At 38.6% G+C, this 24,442-nt stretch overlaps 1 protein-coding gene across 2 annotated transcripts in view; it reads left to right on the top strand.

The window, feature by feature from the left end:
• Window positions 1-30: 30 nt before the first annotated feature.
• Window positions 31-24,442, top strand: part of PTAR1 (protein prenyltransferase alpha subunit repeat containing 1) — a 35,330-nt gene continuing 10,918 nt past the window's right edge. For both annotated transcript variants that reach the window (XM_041458408.1, XM_041458407.1), the window contains exons 1-5: window positions 31-3,114; window positions 3,533-3,702; window positions 10,402-10,468; window positions 15,258-15,362; window positions 19,039-19,252. In XM_041458408.1, the coding sequence (XP_041314342.1) occupies window positions 3,107-3,114; window positions 3,533-3,702; window positions 10,402-10,468; window positions 15,258-15,362; window positions 19,039-19,252 (564 nt within the window). In that variant the 5' untranslated portion in view covers window positions 31-3,106. The remainder of the gene's footprint in view (window positions 3,115-3,532; window positions 3,703-10,401; window positions 10,469-15,257; window positions 15,363-19,038; window positions 19,253-24,442) is intronic.

Raw genomic sequence — 24,442 nt, 5'->3', positions numbered from 1 at the left:
TGCGGGTCCCGGCGGGGCCGGCCGGGGCCGGGGCCGGGCCCAAGGTCACGCCGTGAGCGGCCGCGGGGACCAGCCGGGTCTCCTCCGAGCGGGAGGGGCGGCTCCGGGCGGCTGCGGTGGCACCTGTTCCTGCGTGGGGCAGGACGCCGTGTCCCTGTCCTCGGTGCTCTCGAGCCGCCCCGGCTTCTCCTGGCTCGCTCCGGGAGCCCGAGCCGTGGAGACCCGTGCGGCCCCGTCCGCAGCCCGGCGGCCGCAAGCGCCCCGCCGGTAAAACGCACCGCGTCCTGGAAACCAGCGAGGGCTCCGCGGTCTGGAAGCGATAGATATATTTTCAAAGAAAAGTTCTAATGACCTCTCTCTGAACTCGATGTTTGGCAGCGTTAAACTCATCGCGCAGTCGGCATGGGGCTGAACCTGCCCGCGAGTGGGCCTGGAACGGAGCTCTGGCGCTGGTGGGAGCAAAGCTTAGGATTGAAGCCTCCTGAATTGCACCTTTGCACAACACAGAGCAGTGTGGTGAATGCCACCTTCAAATCCATATCTGTTGGTAGAAGTGCTTTTCATTGTGTGTGGTTTTGAGGAAGACAGATTGACTATGAAAATGCAAACCGCAGTAATTGTTATCTTGTGAGAATCAGACTTATCCAGCAATCTGGAGGGCAGATGGTCTGTTTTATTTTTCAGTGTTGTTGACCAGCCTTGAGACCCTGTTTTAAGTGCCTCCCATGCTTCTCTTTCCCAGAATGTATTTCCCCAGCCTTTAAGACACAAACTAGGGAAGTATCTTTCAACCTATATGCAAGTTCCATGTTGGTTACAGCAAATAAGGTAGCATATAAGTAATAACAACTTCCTAATTTAAGTGAGGTGTATTTGTGTCAGCTGGAAACTCTGCAGTCTCTGAGGTAGTGGCCTATTAATCTGTTCCAGAAAGTGATAAGCTAAACAATTGCATAGGAAAATTTTATGTCACCTAATTTATCCCTTTGCTTGACAAGAGAAGATTATAGCAAATACCCTCATGTTTCTCTAAATGTAGTAAGCAATTTGGGTGGGCGGTCAGGTTTTAAAATGCAGCATATGGATGCTGTTTAAAAAAAGGCTGCGTTTTGCCTTGAAGCTTCATTTTTAGGTTGTGAAGCATAATGTGCTGTAAACGGCCAGTATTTATGAATGAATGTTCTGATTTTTTTCATAGTTCCCCCTCTTCTGCCAGGATGCTTTATTGGTAGCAAACTTGGAGATGATGTTTTTGAAGAATTTGCTGCTATTGCAATTTCCTTTCATAGATGAAAAGATGAAAGTAGGTTGCAAGAGTTGTGTGTGCTGAGACTGATGCACTGAGACATGCTTCAAGTGAAGAAGCACAAGCTGCTGCTACTTTATCCCTTGAAGCAGAAAAAGTGACAGTCTTGTCTGCTAGATTTCAGAAGTGGTTGAAACTACTTGAAATGGGACTCTTCAGGCTAGTGTAGGCTGTGGGCCCTTTGCTGTGCTGCCTCTGCCTCAGGAGCACCAGGCTGTAGCTTTGCTGGCCAGGTCTTTTTGTGTGTCTGCATCTTGTCTTCTGCTGCTGGCCAGCTGCAGTTCCTGACAGGTGGTATCCAAAATTCAACGTGTTACAGATCCAGGTTTGAATTATTTTACATGGGAACTGCCTAGCTTCACTGAAAATAAGGAATCTGCTACATGCATGATGTTCCTGTTCATTTAACATACTTTTGTCCCATACTCACCTTTTTTCCAGCTTTTATTGACCCTTGTCAAAGGCTGCTTGTACACCTACCCATTTGTCAGCTTTGTGCAAACTGTACCTGTCTGTCATTTTGGCATGTTCAAGGCAGTATTGTGAAACTTAGCTCACCCAAGTCAGACTTCTTGCATTTGGTAATAAGTCAAGGTGTGGATGTTTGTTTTGTGGTGTTTTTTTTTCTGTCCCTGCTGTTTACCTTTGGCATATTGTTTGTGAGTTACAGCTGATAAGTTCTTATGGTAATTCACAGAGTTAATTAGCCAAGCAGTGCCTGACTGCATCTTCATTGCTTTTGGAGACTTTCGTGTCCCTGTATGCAAACCCAGGCAATGTTTTGCCAAGGACTGGGTTTAGCATTCATAAAAGAAAGATCCAGGGAAATGTACCAACTTCAGGCTATTAAGATACTGTGTTGAAAGAAGCAGACTGGAATGTCATTTTAGGTTTAATCTTGCTTCTTGAAGAGCTTAGCTTGTGTTAAATAGAGCAGTACAGATAAGGATCTTGGTTTGATACCCATTTCTTGCTTTTAGTGGGGTAGAAGAATGCTTTTTTCTTCCCTCTCTGCTCAGCTGACTGGGGAAGCAAAAGGGACCTGAGTGTGTGTTTGGAGACAGAGCCACATGATTTGCAAGTGTTTTACCTTGAGTTCACCTTTCCTGTGTTTTTTGTGGCTTGTGATATATGTTGTGATGTATGGAAGATCAAATCTGTTTTCTGAATAAGCAAATACATTCTTAAACAAGCATGCTGTGTCACTTGATTACCTCAATAATAGTCCAATGAGGACACAGAACTGAATCACCACCATCAGAGCACCCGGTAATAAATTTTATTTAAGATAATTGAGTTGAGGTTTAGGAGCTGACACTCGCTGTGTATCTGTAAATCTTGTATTAAGAAGACTTAAGATGGAGAATTTGTTTTCTGAGATCACAAGAAATCGTTTTTATCCTGTGTGAGATCTGAGGATTTCCCTCTTTAGCAACAATTTTTTCTATTGAAAGTGAGTTGGTGGAGAAATGATGTATAATCAAAATAAAATAATGTTGCTTTATGTCTAAACAAGTGTGAATCCTTGATGGGCTGTGTTTATTTCTAGGAAGTTGCCAAAGCTGCTATTCAGCATGGTAGAAAAACCTGACAAAAAGCAAAATATGGTATGGCCCATTGAAACTGAACAGTTGAGTCTCTTCTGCTTTGTTTGCTGGTACAAATGCTCGTGTTTGTCACTGTTGTTTTAAAGGCTTACTTTTCTTGTACAGAGTTGTCATCTAATCAGACTGGCCTCTGTGTATCAAATCTTCCTCCTGTTGATGATACTGCCTTGCACAGGACAATGAAAAATGGGACATGTGGAAGTGAGCATATTCTTCTGTGTGATCCTTAGTGTCAGAGCACCGGGTCGCACTGCTGCAGGGCACACCTGGGTAGCTTTTGGTCTGTCAGGTGCCTGTACTAGTTAGCATGTTCTGCTCTGAAGCAGCAGTTACATCTCTGTCACATATTTATTACAAAACCAGGGGTGCTTGTCTTCATTCAGCAGAGTTAAACTGCTTACATGATAGTCTAAAACAGAAAAAATGAGGCCTTCAACATTTAGGATCTTTGCGAAAATCAAATAAAACTATTCAGATTACAGATTTCAGCAAAGATGAGGAAAAAAGATGATAGAATGTTTGGTTGGGAAGCCTTGCCAACCATTGCATTTCTGTATTGAGAAAAATAATTGTCACCTACTGGAAATAAGCTTAATTATATTTCTCTCTGTTTTTTAAGAGATGAAATTGGATTAATACCCTGCCCTGAAGCCAGATATAACCGGAGCCCTATTGTCCTGGTAGAAAACAAGCTTGGTGTGGAGAGCTGGTGTGTGAAGTTTCTTTTGCCATATGTCCACAATAAACTTCTCCTCTACAGACAGAGAAAACAGTGGCTGAACAAGGATGGTAAGTTCTGAGTTGGAGAAGAGTATATATGTGATCTTCAGTGCACATTTTTTATTTATCGGAAAATTATTTAGTTTGGAAAAGAGCTTTAATATCTGAATCCAGCCATAAACCTGACACCGCCAAGTCCAGCATTAAACCGTGTTCCTAAGTGCTGTGTTTACATGTCTTCCAAAAATACCTCTAGGGATGGTGACTCTACCACTTCCTGGACAGCCTGTTTCAATTTTGACAACGCCTTCAGTGAGGAAACTTTTCCTCCTATCCAACCTAGACCTCTTGTGGTGCAGTCTGAGACCATTTTCTCTCATCCTGTTGTTTGTTACCTGTGAAGAGAGGCTGATACTCATGTGGCTACAATCTCCTTTTACATAGTTTTAGAGAACAGTAATGTTCTCCGAAGCCCCTTTTTCTCCAGGCTAAACACCTCCAGCACCCTCAGCTCCTCTTTAGAGGACTTGTGCTCCAGTTGCCCTTCTCTGGACTCACTCCAGCACCTTGATGTCTCAGTGAGTACATGGAGATGGTCACTGATGTGATCCTGCTGGCCACACTGTTATGATCCAAGCCAGGATGCCCTTGGCCTTCTTGGCTACCTGAGGACATTGCTGGCTCATGTTCAGCTGGTTCTGGCCAGCAGCCCTGGGTCCTTTTCCACCAAGCATCTTTCCCGTGAGCCTGTGGTGTTGCATGACATTGTTGTGACCCAGGGGCAGGACCAGTCAGAACCTCATACAAGTGGCCTTGGCTCATTGATCCAGCTTGTCCAGATCCCTCTGCAGAGCCTTTCTACCCTCCATAGATCACTCCCACCCACAGTGGTGTAATCCCCAAACTGACTGAGGGTGCACTCAATGCCCTTGCCTGGGTCATTTACCCTTCCTAATGCCAGTTCAGCCTGTTGTGGAAAAAATGGTGGTTACTGAGGAGAGCAAGCTTTGGACTGTGCATCTTAACATAGACAAGTAATTTGAAAATAAAATTTCTTTCTCTCTTGCCCAAACTGGAAAGGTCAGAGACAGACAGCTTCAGTGACATATTTGAGGAAGTGATGTTAGTTGATACAAAAGTAATTTTCTCCTGTTTTCCTGAGTCAAAAGGAAAATGAAGTGACATATATATGTACTGTAAGAAATGAGTGCAGTGTGTTTCAAATGCAGAGGTACCAGAAATCATTAGTCTCTACAGCTTGGTAATTGTGAAGTTTTATTTCCTTTCTCATCTCTTTGTTTTGTTTTGGTTTTTAGTTTAACTTGCATGAAAAATTCTTTTGTATATGTTCTTTAAAAAAATTAAAAAAGAAGAATTTATGAACAGGTGTGACATAGGAGGTACTTGATGGCTTATGCAGTGTCCTGATTAGAGTAAGAATGAAAAAGAATAACTAGTTTATGAAACAAGTTTTTTGTTTATTGTTGCAGTACCTTCTAAGTAGGAGTTGGAATAAAGAATGTTCTTATACTGGGCTTCTCAGTGTCTTATTTCTGGTGATTTTTTTTTTTTTCTTTTAGAGACTTCTCTCTAGTATCTTTTACCTGCTATAGTATTTTCCATATCCCTCAGAAGGAGGGATTTCTGTTCTATTGAAGAGCACTCTGTGACCACTCACAGAGTTCAGATCTGTAGTATCTCACATTCAACTGTGTTTCAGTTGTGAACTGTTATATTTTCATTTTTTTCTGTTTACTTGTAACTAGCCTGTCCATAAAGCACTGACTGTGCCCATTTTGCTTCAACATGTGGGATTGTCTTCCCCTTTTGAAGCATACCAAACAGACACCATTTTTTCAGTTGTGTTGATTGCAGCTATAGCAAAGCCAATCTCCCTGGCTGCTTTATGAAATAGAGAGTTAAAGAGTTATTTTTAAGTAGCAGGATGATAGCACACATCTGGTGCATACTCTAGCATCTAGTCATAACTAACACGGTGTACTTCTTGGTGTTACTGCTAGGTAAGTTTTTGGAGTAGGTCTGTGTAGATCAGGAGATGTGTGGCCAGTAGCATTTCTCCTTTGATATCTACTTTTCTTCAGTGTTTTATTGCTGTATTCTGTTTCACTTCGTGGGTGAAGCCAGCTGTGCACTGATGTTCATTAAAGTGCAGTGTGTGGCAGAGTCAGGTGGTGTTGGTCAGGTCTGTAAATGTGCACTTGAGCTTCTTTTGGCTTTGGAGATGATATGGAGAAAGAAGATCGAGGTCTTTAGTGGATCTTGGAGTGGTAGCATTCTTCAGGGAGAGAGTATTGCCTGCTTTTGTCTGCCTGATGGTGGGGTCTAGATTTGCTAAACATGCTTTGATTTCTTATTACAAACATATAGATGTATAATGCAAGCAGGTTGGAAAGAGTAGCATGAAATGGCAGACAAGGCAGATCATGACAAGGAGGAACCCATTCTCCTGGCAACAGAGAGTCTTCCAGTGCTAGCTGTACACCTTGAGTCATGTTAGAGTAACAGTGCACTGGCTTGATCCTTAGAATTAATTACCCTTCAAAAAAGTAGCTTAAAGAAGTTGAAGTGTTTTCATGCATTGCTGGGTATTAATGACTGACTCATTAATTGTATTTTATTTTTGTCTGACAGATTGTGTGCGTTTGTGTCATTGTGTTTCCCATACTCCTTCTAGAGGGTTGATGTCATGTCATTATGTGGACTTTATAAATTTTACATTGCCCTTTATTTTTTTATTTTTACATCATTTATTTTCTTGAATGTTTTTTCTCATTACAGATATCTTTAAAAGACTCTTCCTGGGGGATGTGTATTGCTAACATAAGGAACTTCCATTTCCTCTTGGTCTTTGTGGTTTATGGTTGGATCTGTTAAGACCAGGATGGTTTTGATCACTGCCACCAAGCAGCTGCTGATTTATTCAGTTCTCTTAGAGGCTGGTGATTGTGACATTCCAAATTTGAAATTTGTAATGCAGATGATTACAAAATTCAATAAACTGAGCTTTAATACACGGAATATAATTAATGTTGGCTGACACATAACTAAATATAAACTTTAACATTTTAAAAGTTGAACCTACTAGCACAGGCAATCTTTGCAACATGAGTGGTTCTCATTGCGGTTCTCATATGCTTTTGGAGGTCATATGTAGGAGTTTGTGATGTATATTGTTATTTCGCTACTGATCTTTAGCAGGGAGACTTCATTTTGGTCTCAACTGTTATTGTAATGTCTAAACATTGACATTTCCACACAGAGAAAAACTTCTTGTTTCAAGCCAAACTACAAACATTGAGATCTGTGTCATGTTTTTGGGTGTCTGAAGACAGCTGGTAGCGATTACCTGTGTGCTAGCACCCTGCTCCAGTCACACCAGTGCAGGTGCTTTGCTGTGATGCTGTCACACCTGTGCCACAGGGATGGTGTCTGCAGGCTTCTGCTTCTCTCATAGGTAAAACCTTGCACAACCCTTCCTCTCAAAATGCAGCTCAGAAAACTCTGTCAGTGAATACTGCAGTAGCATGTATTTTAAACTAGTGCCTGCAATTTGTTTTGAAAATGAAACTCGATTCTGTTTTGTTTCTTCATTTACAAAAGCCAGTTTCAAATGTATGAGAAGAGGTCCTACAGCATTTTCATGTCTGCTGAGGTTTTCTGTAACCACTGTAGAACACAGTCAGATCTTTCATGTTAAAACCCAATTTGTAGGGGAATTTAGTATGTTTTACCATAACTGAATTTCACATTCACCTCAGAAGGTTTGAGCAGAAACTGAACTGCAGTGGTGGAGAGAATTAAGGCAGAAGTCTTTCCCAGGTGGGCTTAGAGACTCGTCTCTGAGGTGTCATAAGTATGTATATTCTGTCAAGAGATGTTATGGTTTTCTCTTAAGTATTCTCAAGGATTTCGCTCCAGATTGCTCTTGTAGATGAAAGTGCATGCCTGGAATCAGGTTAATTGTTTTATTTTGCATCTAGTAAAGAAATAGATTTGTTTTATTACTTCTTCAGAACTCAATTGTATGTTCTGTTGAAGCTTGTTATAATCAGTGATTGCAGGTGTAGTCTCTACTCACCTCTTCTGTTTTGAGTCACTGTAAGCCAGTTAAAATAGAACAGAGGAGAACAACAGGGTGCTGATTCAAGTGTCTGCTTTCAGATGTGGTGTCTGGTATTTTTTTCTGACAGGATCCTGGGAGAAAGAGGTGCTTTATAGTCATTCATTGATAGGTTAGTGACACAGATGTTTAGTTATAGTTTCTTTGGGATACTTGGAATCCAGAATCACGACTGCTCCCCCTGCTATTGTTTGAGTTTAGAAATCTAAATTTTACCATGTTTTTATCCTTTCTCCACTATTTTTTAAATTTATGCATGCATATTATTTATGTTATGTCAAGATGGTTTTCTGAAATTGTTACAAACTACTCACAGAATATCTAAAAAACTGGATACAGCCATATTTAAAGGTGTGCTAAAATCATATTGTTTTATTTGTCCTTTTGCAGTTAGGGAGATTTTAATATGCAAAAGGATGTGTTCAGTGTGAGCACCTATAATGCAACAGTTTGCCTGAAACGTATCTAGTAGAAAGTAATTTTAAATTGTAAATAAAAGATGTTGGGTTTTGTTACGACACAGGGTGGATAGTTGGGAAGTACTATCATTGTACGCCAGATCTGTCATAAGACTTCCTAATAAATAGTGGCTCAGAGGTTAAGAAATCGTGCCATTTTTCTATTGAAAAGTGGCTTAGAGGTTACTGAATTGTGTCATTTTGCATCTCTGGCTCAGAATCCACACTTGATAAATCTGTTAATTGCATCAAAGAATATTGACATGAAAGAACTGGGTTCCACTTGGAGATTTTCCTTTTATCTGCATCTTTCCTTTGATAATATTCAGGATGAAGTGAACCTCTCTGATGGGAAAATGGGCAGAATGCGAACAAGTTCTGTATAAGTCGGACTTGACTGGGTGCTGTTAACAGACCTTCGAGATTACCAGAATGGTCATATTAACTAGAAATCATGACTAAACAAGCAGTGTTGTTCTAAGTAGACTTTGAAAGGCCTTTCTGAGAAGTATTGAAAAAACTGAAATAGGCTGTAATAAACTTCTGTTTGATGTGCATATAACATGTGCAGTGGTAGTACCTAATAGTTGCTAAAACCATTGTTGTAGGTAAAATGGAAAATGTACATAAGACAATCACAGCTCACAATTTTAACTATACCTCCTTATAAAAAACCTGATTTCTGAATGTAAAATTGAAACAGTAGCCACAAAACACTTAGCAGATGTTTAATTTTATGTATGTATGATTTTGTGTATGTGAGTAATCCTGGTTATTCGAATTGGGATAGTCAGCTGCATAAAATTAAAATGTATGTTGAAATACTTTGCTGGTTCAGGAATTGGGTAAACAAAGAAATAATATTTGTACATTCAGGCAGCAAATTAGGAAGAAGCTTTGTGCGTATGAAAAATATTCCTCGGCAGCAAAGAGACGTTCATCTTGTGAAAATAGAAAGTTAAGTTCATTCCTTGAGACACTTTTCAAAACATTACAGCTTAGTGCAAGGTCAGTAAAGAATTCCCCACCATGCCCCCCATCATCTCTTGCATTATATGGTGGCTTAGCATGTTCCTCATAAGGAAGACCATAATGGAAAACACAAAGTTTCTTCGTTGGATATAAATGATCAATCAGACACAGGGTAATATATGAAGGTTTTCACTTTTAGACCTACTTAAGTATTGACTCTTGTTTCAAAGATACATGAAGCCAAGTCCCTTTGCGCTTTGAATTAATTTATGTATCATTACTGTGGAATTTCTTAACAGTTCATTTTGCAGTCATATTGACTGCATTAACCAGAGATCTCTTTCCATGAGATACCATTCTTTTCTTTTTCCTTCAAGAAATGAAGTACCTCTTATTTGCTGGAAATCACCTGAGGTACGATCTAATTAGTATGTTAAATTCAGGGTGATTAGGAGAGAATGTAGCCAAATTTAATTTACAGTAAAAGGTTGTATAGTCACATTCAGTTTTTATGACATACTAAAAAATAAATGTAATACATAAATCTAGAGTATACAGTGCTTAAATGCAGGGATGCAAGCAAATGTTTTGGTTTTTACTTTGGATTTTTTATTGAATTAGTCTTAAAACTTCAGTCTGAGGCGCTTCACAATGTATTTAAAGTGTTTTCTATATGGTTTGATATGTAGTTTTTTGTAATCCCCATTTGTAGCTGTGGTGTTTCATTTTTTAGCTACAGGTTTTTTTATAGTGTGTGTATTTTTTGAAACAGTATGATATATGGCAGCCATCTGCAGCTCAGACTTGTTCTAAAATAGTAGGATATATTTTTACTTCTCTGTAGTATTTAAAACTCTTTGGATTTTCTTTGAAGAATTCTCTGCTACTCTTATATAGTGTGTGTGGTTAAAATCACTGAATTCTCAAGGATTTTATATTATGATTTCTCCTTGCTCAGGGCATACTCAGTTCATTATTTAAAAAATTAAAAGGGAGGATATGGCAGGTCTTGCTCCCTCTTAAATTAACAATTAATTAATGCTCTCTTGTTTCTGGAATAAGAGCAATATTTTACAGAGGTACAGCAGTCTGTAGCAAAGAGACTTTGAGGAATGATAGGGAGTAAGGAACTGCAGAGAGATCAGTGCTGTGTGCAAATCATTACTAATCTTAATGTCTCTTATTCCATCATTTTAGAGCTGATAGATATCACGTGTACCCTGCTACTGCTGAACCCAGACTTCACCACTGCTTGGAATGTGAGGTACGTTGCACTCAGAAAATGCCATCAAAAGACCTTGGCCTTGAATGAGTCAGCTGAAAGCTTTGTTTCAAGTGTTTGTTAGTGATGCAGCAAGAACTCGTCAACTAAGAAGTGCTGAAGGAATGTTAAAAATCTCTACTTTCCTATATGTTGCAGATAGTTTGAGACTAGCTTTTTGTTTTGTTGGTTTGTTTGTTTGGGAGTTTTTTGTTTGTTTGGGGTTTTGGTTGTTTTTGTTTGTTTGTTTGTTTGTTTTTATTGAGGGCTGGTGATTACAGGGCTGCATATGAAGGCATGTTTGCACCACATTTTCAGGGTGTATAAGACCCACGGAACTACCATTCCTCTTTCCTCCTGCAGTTAATGAGAGTAGTGCTCAGCTGATGTCTGCTGTGTGTATTCACTGTTCTCATTTTTACCTCTCTTTGAGTTCTTTTGAGATTCCAGCTCAGTTTGCTGCCACTACCAGTGCAGGCTATCAAAGCTTAGTAGATACACTGCAAGAGAGGAGGAGAAGGTGTCTACCCTTTATTTCAAACACATTTCCCCTCTCCCCTCTACTTGTACCTTTTGGGTTTAGCATAGTTTCATCATTGGTCAACCTTCAGAACTTGTCCAGGAGTCATAATGGAGGAGGAGCAGGAATTTACCTCCTTGCTCTTCAGGAGGTGCAGAAACACCTCTGTTTACTTTTGTAAAGTTCAGAGTTGCAGGAATATTCTCTTTCTGCTACCAAGGTAAGACTGGAGACAGTCTATAAAAGCTACAGTTTCAGGAGGGCTGGAAGGCTGACAAAACTATGATAGTCTTTAGGAGTACATTAATGGAAAACAGGACTTCTGTAGCTACGGTGCACTTTTGCCGGTGTTCTAGGTCATTAACAAAATGACCTAGAAAGATGATGGCTGCGTCTAGTTGTCAGCCCTAGAGCAAAATCAGCTTTCTTTTTTCTTCTTTCACTGCTGATATAGTTCTGAAGGATTCTGATGTGTTCTGTATCTTTCTATCTCTCAGGTCTGAAAAAGGGGGATGAATGTGATAGCAAAGGGTTTAGTGTCATATAAAATGTATAACTTGAGTAGCTTTGAAGTGTTAAAATGGAATTAGGATCTTGTATAAGTACTAGAGCTGCTACACTAATCTCATTTTATGGTACTTATAATTGATTTTTTGTTTATGTTTTGTGGAATTTTTTTTACTGCACATGCATTCATCCTTATCAGTCAGGCTTTTTTGTGCCTGACAGCTGAAAGAGTTAGCTTTTATGTGCATGAGAAGAGTAGTTCAAAGTTGTAAGTGGAATTAAAAATGCTAAGGAATATGGATGAGGATTGTTTTCTCTTTTATGATGTTTATGATTTACCAAAACATACAAATTATTACAGAAGTGGGCCTTACACCCCAAATTGTTGACTAGTGATCTACCAGTCAGTCAGTCTGTCTTTGAAGCTCCATTTAGCATCCAGAGAGATCTTGTTACACAAGCCAGTCAGTATCTGTGGAGGTTACCAGCGAGCCCATTCTAGCAAAGGAACTGTTTTCCTAAATCTGACCTTCATTGTTCTAGGCTTCTGCTGGGAGTTTGCTCTTTTGAAGGGGAGGTACTTTAGTTATGTATATGTCGATATGTATTTCAGCTTCTTTTTGAAATTACAGCTCAAGCTAGTCAAACGTGTGGCATAATGTCACAGAGTAGAAGACTGACTGTGTTCTGTACAGATGCTGGTGATAAATCCTTATCCTGAGGTAGTCCGAGCTGAGAACTAATTGTATGAGACTTGCACTCTTCTTGTAGAACATGATGGATCTGTTGTGGGACGATTGGTTTTTTGTTGCTCAAAATAAAAAGTGTTCTAGTTGTTTACTGAATAGCAGCCCTGCACACAGTGTGTTTTTTGTAATTTATTGACTTTTTCATTGTCGGCTGGGATAATCCCTTTTTCATATGTTGAATTCTACTGAAAGTTTCAGAGATAGTGGTTGACTCAGTAGCACTGAACTTGAAGATACAGGGAGAGAAAAGGAAATCCCTTCCTAGGAAAGGACACAGGACTTGGCAGAGCCAAGTCAGAAGACTTGAATGGTGTTGTGGAAGACAAGTGGGCATTTCAGCTCAGGTGACAATCACAGAAAGTCGTATCTGATTAATGAAGCACAGGAGAACACAGAACTTTAGACATGTTATCTAGGTCAACTAGGACTAGATGGTCTGCCTTGGCTTTGTAGCATTCTGAACAGCTGCAATGTACCTACTACATATGTTTGTTGTTTATTTATTTATTTAAATTAGAAGTGACTCAAAAGTTACAGAAGAGCAGGGACTATAACCTAAACCCTGAGACCCTGAGCAAGAGGTAATTGTATGGCAGAGAACGTCTTGCTAAAGAGTAGATGTATCACTTCCTAGGAACTGCGAGAGAAACCCCTGTTATACTGAGTGGCATAAGAGATATCTCCAGTTGTTAATCCTAAATTCAGTTAGCTTGTGTTTTTAGAAGTTGAAAAGTCTTGCAAGTTAAAATGACCAAAATTTTCATGGAAGTGATTGTAAAGGAATTTTCATAAATGCCTTTGTTCTTCCTGTTATACTTCCTGGCATGTACAATTGATGAAAAGACATTAGGTAACAAGATTATCTGAAAAGTCACATTTTGCTTTCAAATGTCTTCAAAGGTGTCAGCATAAGGCAATTAAAAATTATTCCAGATTATCTTTTATTGAAGCTATAATCCTTAAGACTGAAACATTATCTGTGACCCACATGGCAAGTAATTGGTAAGCTAGAAATTATATATCCCAAGTTGGATGTTAGCTGCAAGAGCTTAGAAGTGGTTTATGTGGGAGTGTATGGTACTTCAGTCACACTAGTGCTTGCGGTGCTTTGTGAATGGGAGAATCTCTCATTTGAAAATCATAGCAGCTAAAAACAGCTTTTCTGCTACAGCAGTGAAGGTGGATCTTGTCTGACCTGTTCCTCAACTTTGCAAAAGAGGAAGTTTAAGAGTGTATAAGTGTGAGGCTGTTTACTTAGAGTGAATGTTTTAATATAGAAACGCTTTCTTCACTGAAAGTTTAGGTTTTGGGAGGTAGGTGACCTGGTAATCTAAATCTTTGTTAAATGTGTACATGCATTTGTTGTAAGTATCAGACTGATCTAAGCTGTGTTTTCATTGTGTGTGTATGGTAAGTAATTTTTACCAAAATGTCACCTTTTGCATTGCAGTAATGAGGCAATTGTTCTACCTGCTCTAGTGCTGACCCTGAATGTTTATTTTGTCTGCTTTCAAAATTTGAGTGCATTAGAACAGAATGGTCTGGTCAGTCTGCCACTTTTGATCAGTATATCTGAACTGCCTGTTAAAAACCATCTAAAAGCATCCAATCTGAAGCATGCTGGAACTTGGTTGAGATAAAAACAGGTGCCCCAGTAGCTATCAGAAGCAAAACTTCCATAAGGGTTTATACATTCCCCACTCTGCTTCAATTTTGAATAATATTTGCTCACTGTTAGTGTTGCAGCCATTAGCTTCTGACTGTGGTTATAAGTTTCAATTACAGCAACACAAAGCCAAAGTAACAGATGGAGTCAGTTTCCTACTAAAAATTACCAACTCAGACAGAAAATATGTACTCACAGAAAGGAAATATGTCAATTTGTTTATGAGACTCGCCCATAACTTTAGGGCAACATTGTGTTTTCTGCGTCAGACTGCAGAGGAGTTTTGCCTTCTTATTTGATAGCAGATCTTTCCAGAATTTATTTCCTCCCCTCCCACTGGGGTCTTTTGGTCAGAGAGTCGATCATTGCTACTCGCTTACTAGTGTCATGCCTATCATTATGATGAATCAGAAATTATTGGAAAAACCAAAACCCAAACCCATGCCAAAATTGCTTCTGCTTCTTGCACTCTCAGTTTTTAGTTGTGACTTCTGCAGGTTCTGGGAAATGTGTGTTTTCTTTCTGCAGCTTGTAACTTTGGAACTTACTGTATCTTTACTTCAAAGCTGCTACCTACTAGATTAGAGAGTAGGGTATGAAGACTAATGCCCTTGGAGTAACCGGTGATGGGGGATGTCTACAAACGTGCTCAGGACAGGCAGTAAGAGTTATAACGCTATAAAGAAGAGGGTGAGGGGTAAGGAGTTCTGTGCAAAGAAGGTGAAAAGGCCAAGTATAGATTTTCATTTTGCTCTGTCTGTGGGAGGTACTCTAGTAAGGGCTGTGTTGGATGAACATTAGGTTTTGTCAGGGCAAATTTTCAATTTTTTTTAACCAAAGATTGGTTTACATTTAAGTAAACTGAGCAATTGCAGCCTTTTTGTTGAGTTTGTAAAACATTGTACACACAGAGAATATTTTCCTTTTCTAAATAAATTTAGAGAACCTTGACACTGTATCTTGAATAGTATTTAAAAGTAAGTGTGGAGGAGTGCTATGTGTAAGAGTATTTCCAGATGTACACAGTGATCTAAGGGCTTAATTTGAAGAAGGGATGTTTTTTCATATGTGTAACCCTCCAGGTAGTTGGCTTAGTAATTTTTGGGTAGGTTGACAATTAATGGGTTGTATGTGTTCAGATTAAGATAAAGTTCTTTGTGCACATATGTATAGTACATATGTATGTATAGTGGAATGGATTAATGCACTAAGGGGTTTTTAAACTCTTGTAGTTTGACAGTGAAGTTCTGCTATGGTACAAAGGAAATGCCATGCAATTTGTTATTGGGATTTGTGTTCTGTTTTCAGGTTACTACTTTTATTCACACAGATTTATTTTATCTTTTGTAGGAAAGAATTAATACTGTCTGGCACTTTAAATCCACTTAAAGATTTGCATCTTGGAAAACTGGCGTTAACCAAGTTTCCAAAGAGTCCAGAAACATGGATTCATAGGTTGGTTTCCTTTGCCTTCTATTGACTCCTGAAACAATCTTCCTGGGGTTTTTTTATTTCCTGTTCTTGGGTTAAGGAGAGTCATAGATGCAGGGGGACAACTGGAAATATATCAGGTTCTTTGAACCAGTCATTGCAGAATACTGTGCTTTGGCATTGGAGCTACCTGTCTATATTCTGCACTTAGAACTGAAATCATATGTACCTTTTCTTCTGCATGCTTTTTATGTAAACTTCGGAGGGAAGATACATTTCCTTAGAGTTTCCTTATCGTGTCTTGCAGCACCTAAAATCCTCAACCTGAAAATTCTGATTCCATCAGTTGTAGCTATTTGAGCACTGTAGGTTTCTTCTTTCCCTCAAATTTACTACTGTATTGTTTGTCTACATTTCAGAAAGTTAAGGTTAAGGTCAACCTTTGTAAATAAAGCTGGGTTCTTTTCCATTTCCATACTGTTCTTTCTGGTTTGGTGAATTTATTTTTATAATTTCTAACTTAAACTAAATCATTCAGTCACATCTACTGGATATGAAAATAACAGATCACGTTTGGAAAACTTAACTCCAGAGTTACTCAAGTTCACAAAGCTAACCATCTCAGTCATGACTGACCATAAAATGCCTGTAGCAGAGCTAAGTGAAGCACAGATCCATTACTCAACTTTAAAACAAAAAAACCCAAAAACTTTGTATGCATGTCATTTTTTTTCATTATAGAAATAAAAAGCTAGGACTACCTTTTATAGACAGCCCTGAAGAGATTTAAATATATTACATTAGGAAGCAGTTTGCAATGTTTGTGTTTAACATGTCCAGCATTAGGGCAGCTGTAAAGTTGATACTGCATTAGGGCCTTCATGCTCTATCAAGAACGTAAAACTTACTGACTACGTGAGAATTTTTGGAAGTGGAAGTTTTTGGTAAACTCTTGTTTGTCAGTGCATGCATGAACTTAAAAGTCTCAAGATAAACCTAGTAAGCAATGCCTGGAATGATACAAGGTGTTTCATTGATAAAGCAACAACAATTAATTTCTGCAGCATCAATTTTTAATTTTGATGTCCAACTTCTTTTTGCCATCTTCGTGCTAATGACTTGTGCTGCTTGATGGCTTTGAAGCAAAAGTGTGTAGCTACAATGGGAAAAAATCTTGGACTTTGTTATAGTTTACCTTTTTCTACATGGTAGCTAACACCAGAAAAATAGGGGTTTTTTTGCATGTTAATACTTCTGAACTTGGTGCCATCCATATCATTATGATGATCAATATGTTTTTATCAAATAAGTCAGAATGTTAGGTTCTTTATATTTATTTACATTTTAGAAATAATAAAATATTCTGACTATAATTTCCATGCAAATGTAAATTAGGAGTATTTTGATAGTGTCATAATTTGTTTTTTTTTCTCTTACTTGCCTACATCAGAAAAGTGTATTTGAGGATGATTACACAAATGTTTGGCTTGGATTTGGATATGCTGACCATGATTGATACACGTTAGAAAATAAGATTCTCAAAAATACTTCTCTGCATCAACATAATGATTAATTTTGGGTTTCCTATTACCCCATGGTATTAAATCTCAGGCAGACAATGCAAAAACCTTTAATGGGGCTATGAATAAAATTCAGTAAAACATAACCAAATTGTTTTTTCTTATGCATAAGAGATACACTCACTGAAAATGTCAAATACCTGTCATTCATTTTTTCAGATGACCTCCTGCTTTATATTTTGGGGGTTCAGATATATTTTGTGCATATACAGTCAGTATATCTGTTTATTGTGCATTTGTCACTTAATAATCCTTGGTTTGTTTGTTGTTATTCCAGGAAGTGTAAGAGCAATAGTAACATGCAAAAGTGAAAGTGACTCCAAATTAATTGGAGTAAAATTAATGCAGGAAATTTTGCATAAAAAACAAATAATACCATGATATTCAACAGGTTCTAGAGATACATTTTAAATCTTCTGAGGTTGTGATTGCACTGTCTAGAAAGTAGCTCTAATTTAATTTTATGGGTTTTTTGATGCTGTAGCCACAGAGACCGTAAAGTCTGTATTTTGTAACTCTCTCTTGGATGTGTAATTGATCAGATTTCCTTGGCTTAAAAAGCATGCTTGTTTCAAGAAACGGACATAATTACAGAGTTGAAATAATTGGTCTTTATGGTTTTACTCAGATGTTGATGTTAATGAAATAATACATGTCTTTTGTTAAAAGAGTGACATGCTCATTGAGTTTTTTTGCCTAGACTATTTTTGAATTTTCCATTTCTTGCATAGTTGTGGACTGAAATAAAAAAATGCAAAAGGTGATGTTTGGATCAAAGATACTTTTAAAAATTAAAAGTTAAGTCTACAAAATTACCACATTTCATAAAATACTGTTACACAAGAGTCAGAGCATGTTTTGCTTAGCTATACATCTTTATTTAGAACAAATGGTGTATAGGAAGAAAGTGTTCATATACTGCTTGTAACTTTCTGCTGAGAAACACAGTTTAAAATTGCGTTATAAATTGTCTTCCAATACTTTGTTCTTTTTTGATAACTGTGTGAAAAAGATAACAATGTAGATAAAACCCATGAGTGAACAAGCATATTGTGAATGTCTTCAAATGAGACATAAAGCAGATGAGTTAACTTTTTTTTTAATACATGGTTTTTATATATGTATATATATGTAGATATATAATTTTACACATAGTTTGCAAAGTAGAATTCTCTCTTTCAAAAAAGTTAATTTATTACTTTATTTTGTTTATTGATTTATTTTAACTTGGAGTTAAAAGAAATTTTGACACCTTTGAAAGAAGCAATTAATTGGTTTTGAAACCAGTGTGGGCCAGTACAAAACAGGATAACCTCCATGTTGCACACCAGAGGATGCTACTCTTTCCAGAGCATTCCACACTGGACCATAGCAATTCCATTTACATGGGGTGCTCTGTGAAAATTTACACATCCATAATCTGGTTTTTTAGAATCCTTTTGTGTTGGGGCTGCAGATGCAGCATTGAGGTTGCCTCTAAAAATACTACTAAAATTTTGTCCAAAGTAAAATAAAAAAGCAGAACATGTAGGAATCTGTGGTTCTCAGACATGTGAAATCAAATACATGTAATTCATCACTAGAAACATTTGTTTTGCTTATACCTGTAGCCCTTGAAACCATAAGCTTTTTGGGCTTTGTTACTGCTGGTGGTGTACAGAAACCAGTTTGAATTGCAGCATGCAGTACTGTCAGACATAAAAAATACTAAGCAGAATTAATTGTTTATTAAATCACTTCTTTCTGTCTCACTTTGGCTACTTCATTTTTAGTGCTATGCAAGACTTTGAAAAAGGAGTGCATTAGAAATTTCATGCACATGCTGCTTGCACTCTTTCACAAATTTGCTGTTTCCTTCTGTTTCATTTTTATGATGCTGTAAGGAGCCATGATCACTTAGAGTAAGCAGACTGATGCAGCTGTGTTGGGAGTGCGATGATGGTGTTGTAGTTTATAGCATGGCAAACTTTTAGATGGTTGTTTACCACTCGCTCATTACCTAGCTACAGTATAGTTCAGAGAATAGAAATACTGGAAAGGTTTGATTTATGCACATGAAAAACCCTCTTTTTCTCTTAAAACTGCTCTCTCACCATTAATGCTTTACATCGTTTAACCAGACGATGGGTGCTGCAACAACTAATTCAGGAAAACTCCTTGCCCAGTCTTGCAACTAAAGGAAACTTGGGAGCAGCACCTGTGGAGAGGATTCACCGACTAGTGCAGGAGGAAATGAATGTCTGCTCTGAAGCTGCTGGGAGATATCCAAGCAACTACAATGCCTGGTCCCATCGCATCTGGGTTTTACAGCATTTGGCAAAGCTCACTGTCAAGGTATAATAGAATAGTGAATAAATTCTTAAATTTTCTTCTCAAAAAAACCCAACTACTGGTTTACAAAGCAGATTGTGTAACATGAATTAAGAGTATCAAGTGAAGTTATCATGGTAGCTAAGAATGTTTTAAGAAAGGGGGAAAAATCTTGCAATGAGTTATGTTTTGCATTTTTCTTGCTAGTGTAAGCAGGTTCTGCTCAGCAGAAATAACATTTTTCTTGCCTGTATACAAAGTTCTGTTTTTCTCTTAGTAGCCGGTGCTAATGTATGTTTGGGAAGTGTGTAGATGGGACTATGTGGGTCAAAGTCATGAATGGACAACTCTAAGTAATTCTTCCAGCGCTAGTCTTGAAATTCCTAGTAGAGGAGAAAGATAATACATAACAGATGTTGTTTTGATAATGTAATATCAATGTTTCGATGCCCTTACTCAGCTTACCTGTGGTTTTAGAATATTAAAGGACCAAATAAAGACAGCAGGAATTTTGGAGAAAGCATAGTAATGCTTGTAACTAATTTCTTCAGTTCCAGCAGTATTTTTGACAGCATTTACACTGGGAGCTGATTAAACTATTTCAGGGACAGCAGGGACACTTTATTCAGTGTTGAATGTTTTGCGTCTATAACATCAAGACCTGCAGCAAAGCAAATTAGTTAATGTGACATGGTCTAGGCAGTTTTCTAATACCATGTTTTCTCAGTGGTTAGGTGAATTCTTTGTGTTAGGTTGATACATTGACACATCACTCACTTTTAACAGCAGCTTCTGCATTTTGCCACATAGGGTTGTAAGGGAGGAATTTACTGAACATTGTTGAGTCAATATAGCCATTATTTTATGTCCATTGCAGAGACAGGGCAGAATTTGGACTTGTCTGCCTAGTAAAGCTATGAAAATATGAAAAGATAGTTGTCAGAAGACTCAGAATTGCACAATTCAAATAGATTGGAGTTTAGAAGTTAGGGTTAGAAGTGTATATTAACAGAAAACACGAACTTTAATATCTTCAAGAGCTTATTAAAAGGTGAAGGGAGTTAGCACTGTTAAAGAAAATTCAAGTCATTTTATGCCTTAAAACAAGTTCTAAACAGCTGTGTGTCCATTATACTGGTAGCAGTAGTCTGAGGATCAGGATTATACCTTCAGTGCTTTTTGCACTCGCTATTCCTTACTGATTTAATTAAAGAAAAATAATTACATTGTAATAGAAATAACTCTTTGCCGAACTGGAATTGTTCTGGTGAGTTTATTCATTGTCAGTTGTGAGTGCTTTTTGTGACAAATTACAACCATGCCTGTGAAGGAAGTATTTTAAATTTGTTTGACCATTCCAAAGTCTATTTACCTTGCCTGCCATCCCACTTCCCCATCTGATCTACTTCTTTTAGAATGAAGACTGTGGAAGTGACTCTTTTGTCTAGAGTTGCCTACCTGGTTTCTCTTACCGCTGGCAAAATTTCAGTGGCGCTGTTGTTCCTCCACAAATGTGTTAAACCTGTCGGGAAGTATCTGTGTTGGCTCTAGGTTTTCTTCAGGACACCACCAATGCATCTCATCAGAGGCCTAGTAGAAGGTGTTTGGGATACAGGAAAATTAGGAAAAAGTGTGGAACATAAAAGACAGTGAGCAACTTGTGATAAAATTTGTCTAGGTAACTTTAAGAGGCAGAATTTGCAAGATATGATGCAGAGAAAAAAAGCAAATAAGTAGGAGAACAAGGAAAAAGCAGGCATTACAGATTTTCATAAAAATATGCAGATGCATAGAATCACAGAATGGTTTGGCTTGGGAGGGATCTCCATCTCATTCCAACCACTGTGCAATGTGCAAGGATGCCACTCATTAGATCAGGCTGCTCAGGACCCCATCCAGCCCAGTCTTGAATACTGCAATGGAGGGGGCAGTGGAGCAGTCCCAAGACAGAGCGCTGAGGGGCCCATCACCAGTCTCCACCTGGACATAGAGCTGTTGACCACTCCTCTCTGGCTGCATCCATCCAGCCAGTTCCTTTCCCACTGAATGGACCTTCCATCAAATTCACCTCTCTCAAATTTGGAGATAAGGATGCCATGAGGAATCCGTATCGAATGCCTTCCACAGATTGATGACATCTGTTAGTCTTCTCTTGTTGTCTTGTTGACCACTGCTGTAACTCTGTCATAGAAGGCCGCCAGATTGGTCAGGTATGATTCCTGGCTGCCTTGTGTGACCTCCTTGTCTCGAGGGTGCCTTAGCATGTCTTCTGGAAGGATCTGCACCATGATCTTGCCAGCCACAGAGGTGGGGCTTAGTGGTCTCCAGTTCCCTGGGTCTTCCTTTCTCCCCTTTTTGAAAATGGGAGCAGTGTTTCCCTTTTTCCAGTCACTGGGGACTTCCCCCAACCACCATGACTTCAGATACAGTGGACAGTGGTTTGGCAACATGAGCCAGTTGTCTCAGGACTCTGTAATGTGGATCTTCAGTGCCATAGACTTGTGGCTGTTCAGCTTCCTCTAGTGGTTGTGAACCTGCCCTTTGCTTATACTGGGAGGGAGTTTGCTTCCCCACACAAGAGTCTAGAGGATCAGGGACTAGAGAGAATTGGGAGGGAGGCCTGACTACCAGTGAAGACTGAGACAACAAATGCAGTACTTCATCCTTTTCCATATCAGTTGCCACCAATTCTTGTTTATTAGGGAGCATTCCCTCTCCTTGGTCTTTTTTTGTGACCTGTATACTTACACAGTCCCTCTTTATTCTTTGCGCCTCTTGCCAAGTTCTGTCTGGCTTTTCCTTGGCTTTTCAGTTCTTTAGAGGTTTTTTACTGGCACGGTGTCTCATGTAACACCTTCAGCAATTTCTGTGTTTGAATATCTGAAAAGTATGATAAATTTCAACAAGATGGAAGACTAGAACATGCTGAAAAATTGACAGATAAAACAGTCACCGATTCTGTGGCCATTTAGTTCTTGCAAGGCTGACTGAAATTAAGGAGTACCTGTATTAATTGGGGCTGTATTTCTGCTGTAATACAAACTTTGCCTGTAGTGTGAATTGTACAAGGAAGCAGAGGCCCAGAAACATAAATTGTGTGTTGTATTATCATTTAAATATGACTTCTCAAAACAGGTTTATCATTAACAAAGCTGTCGACCTGCTTTGGAGGATTTCAAGAGGTAGGCTGTGTAATAGGATTTTGGTTATTCTTTTCCCTTTGGTTTGATAATCCTAATGCTGCTGCGTATTGAATCTCAGCTCAAGCTCGGGGAAAAAGATATAAAATGCTAGAGAAGACAGTTTTGGCCCAGTAGGAAAATTTACTGAAAGGATGTAGATGTTTCTGCTTTCTTGCACTAGACAGTCAAAAACATTATCTTCTTTCAATATAGAAATTTCAGTTTGTTCTAGCTGCAGAATTTGAATGGCATTAACAAGTTTACATAGTGTTTAAATAGTGTTCATTAATATAAATCAAGAACTTATCAAGAATAGATTGTTTGAAACTAATCTAATATTTCTGGTATTGGAATACTTGCTTTGGAAAGCCCGATTTCAGGTTTCTCACATGACTGTATAGTTAGTGGGGTTAGATCATGGGCTCCAGATACCTACTAAAAGGTGGATGCATAATTAGTTAGAGAAATGGGGTAACAGAGTAGTAGGGGTGCAGTCTTAAAATTCATACACACCATGTTGCTTCAGTGAAATTATGCAGATAGAAAAATAGGGTGTAGTTCAGCAAGGATTGACAAACTTTTTTGTTTTCTTTAGATCAGAACAAACAAGTAGTGGGGTAATTGTCATTGTCACACAACACCTCTCTTGTGTGATGCCCGGAAGACAATGTGTTCATGAGACACAAAGTAGTTTTTCTTGTAGCCATCCCCTTGGCTTTTTCTTAGATGACTGGGTCTACAAAAGTGCTAGTTTCTGTGAGTGGACATTACTATATTTATCTAGTTATCCTTAAAAGTTTGTTTCCCCAGTTCTTTTAATTTCCCCAGTGTCCCAGACCAAGGAGGAAGTTCAGGTCTGCAGTTTATGGTTGGAAAAGTGCTCTAAAACAAGCAAACACATGGTCAGGAAGGGTATAAGAGGGAGTGCAGACCCAGAGGTTGAGACAAAGGTCACTGAGCACATGTCATGTTCTGGGGAAGGCTGCCAGTTCCATGGTAGTCAGCTGACCACCAGAGGTAGAAAAGAGGTTGTCAAGAGTGGGGAGGGAGGTATTTTCATATAGTTTCCTCTTTCTTCACAGAACAGTGGCAAAGGTCCTGTACAAGGGCTTGTAGTGGTAGAGATAGAAATGGAGAAAGCTGGCTTTGTGAGAAAGAACCTCTCAGAATTCAGACATCAGCTGGCTTTTTCTTTTACTTCCAGTTGTTAGAAGCATCTTCCACTGGTAATCTGAGGTTCCTAGGTAGGAGGCTGTTTTTTGTAGATCTGAAGAAGTTTTCATGGTAGTCTTCTGTGTTGCTTTTTCAAAATAGGTGTTCTGGTTCAGGTAAGGAGCAATGCTGGGAGTAATTTTGTTCCCTTTGTACAGAGAGTTAAAATGTGTAATTAACATGTTCCCCTGTAAATTTGTAGCTTACAAATATTTCCATTAAATGAATTGGATTCTTCCAAGGTCTCAGTTGAGCATAAATGTATGTAGTACCAATCACAGCTGAATAAAGGCTGATCTGCTTTTTCTGAGCCTTATGTTGTTCTTAATAGACTTAAAAATTTTGAAGTTCAGAAGTTTAAAATACTAAGCTCAATTCTATGAAGAAAGGAAAAGCTGATCTTATGGTTTAAAGTAAGATCTGGACATGGAGTTTTAGTCCCCTTAAGAACCCTGTGCGTGGACTGTTACTTAATACTGCACTTCAGTTTGCTGATCTCTGAAAGAAAGGTGATCCTGGTATCTTTTGGCAAGATTTAGAAAAACATGATGACTATCTTGGGTAGAAGACACTGTTTCCATTGTATTTGCTCCAGTTTCTTTTAGAACAGATGCCCCTAAAAAGCTGTATTGCTAGCCTTGTGTGTTTCCGTGGTTTTCTTTGTGGGAGGCTGTGGCTTTTGTGCTGCAGTATCTGAAAGAAGGACTTCTACCTATGAAAGTTATTTTGCATCAGGTGGTCCTGTTAAGTGATGTAGGTAGCTTAGGAGAAGAGGTTAAAAGCAAGAGTGTAACATAAGATTATTAAGATTACTTCCAAA

The sequence above is a fragment of the Pyrgilauda ruficollis genome, unplaced genomic scaffold, assembly GCF_017590135.1.
Source record: "Pyrgilauda ruficollis isolate IOZ18807 unplaced genomic scaffold, ASM1759013v1 scaffold128, whole genome shotgun sequence".
In the NCBI taxonomy this organism is placed as follows: Eukaryota; Metazoa; Chordata; class Aves; order Passeriformes; family Passeridae; genus Pyrgilauda; species Pyrgilauda ruficollis.
This window is presented reverse-complemented; position numbering and strand designations above follow the sequence as displayed.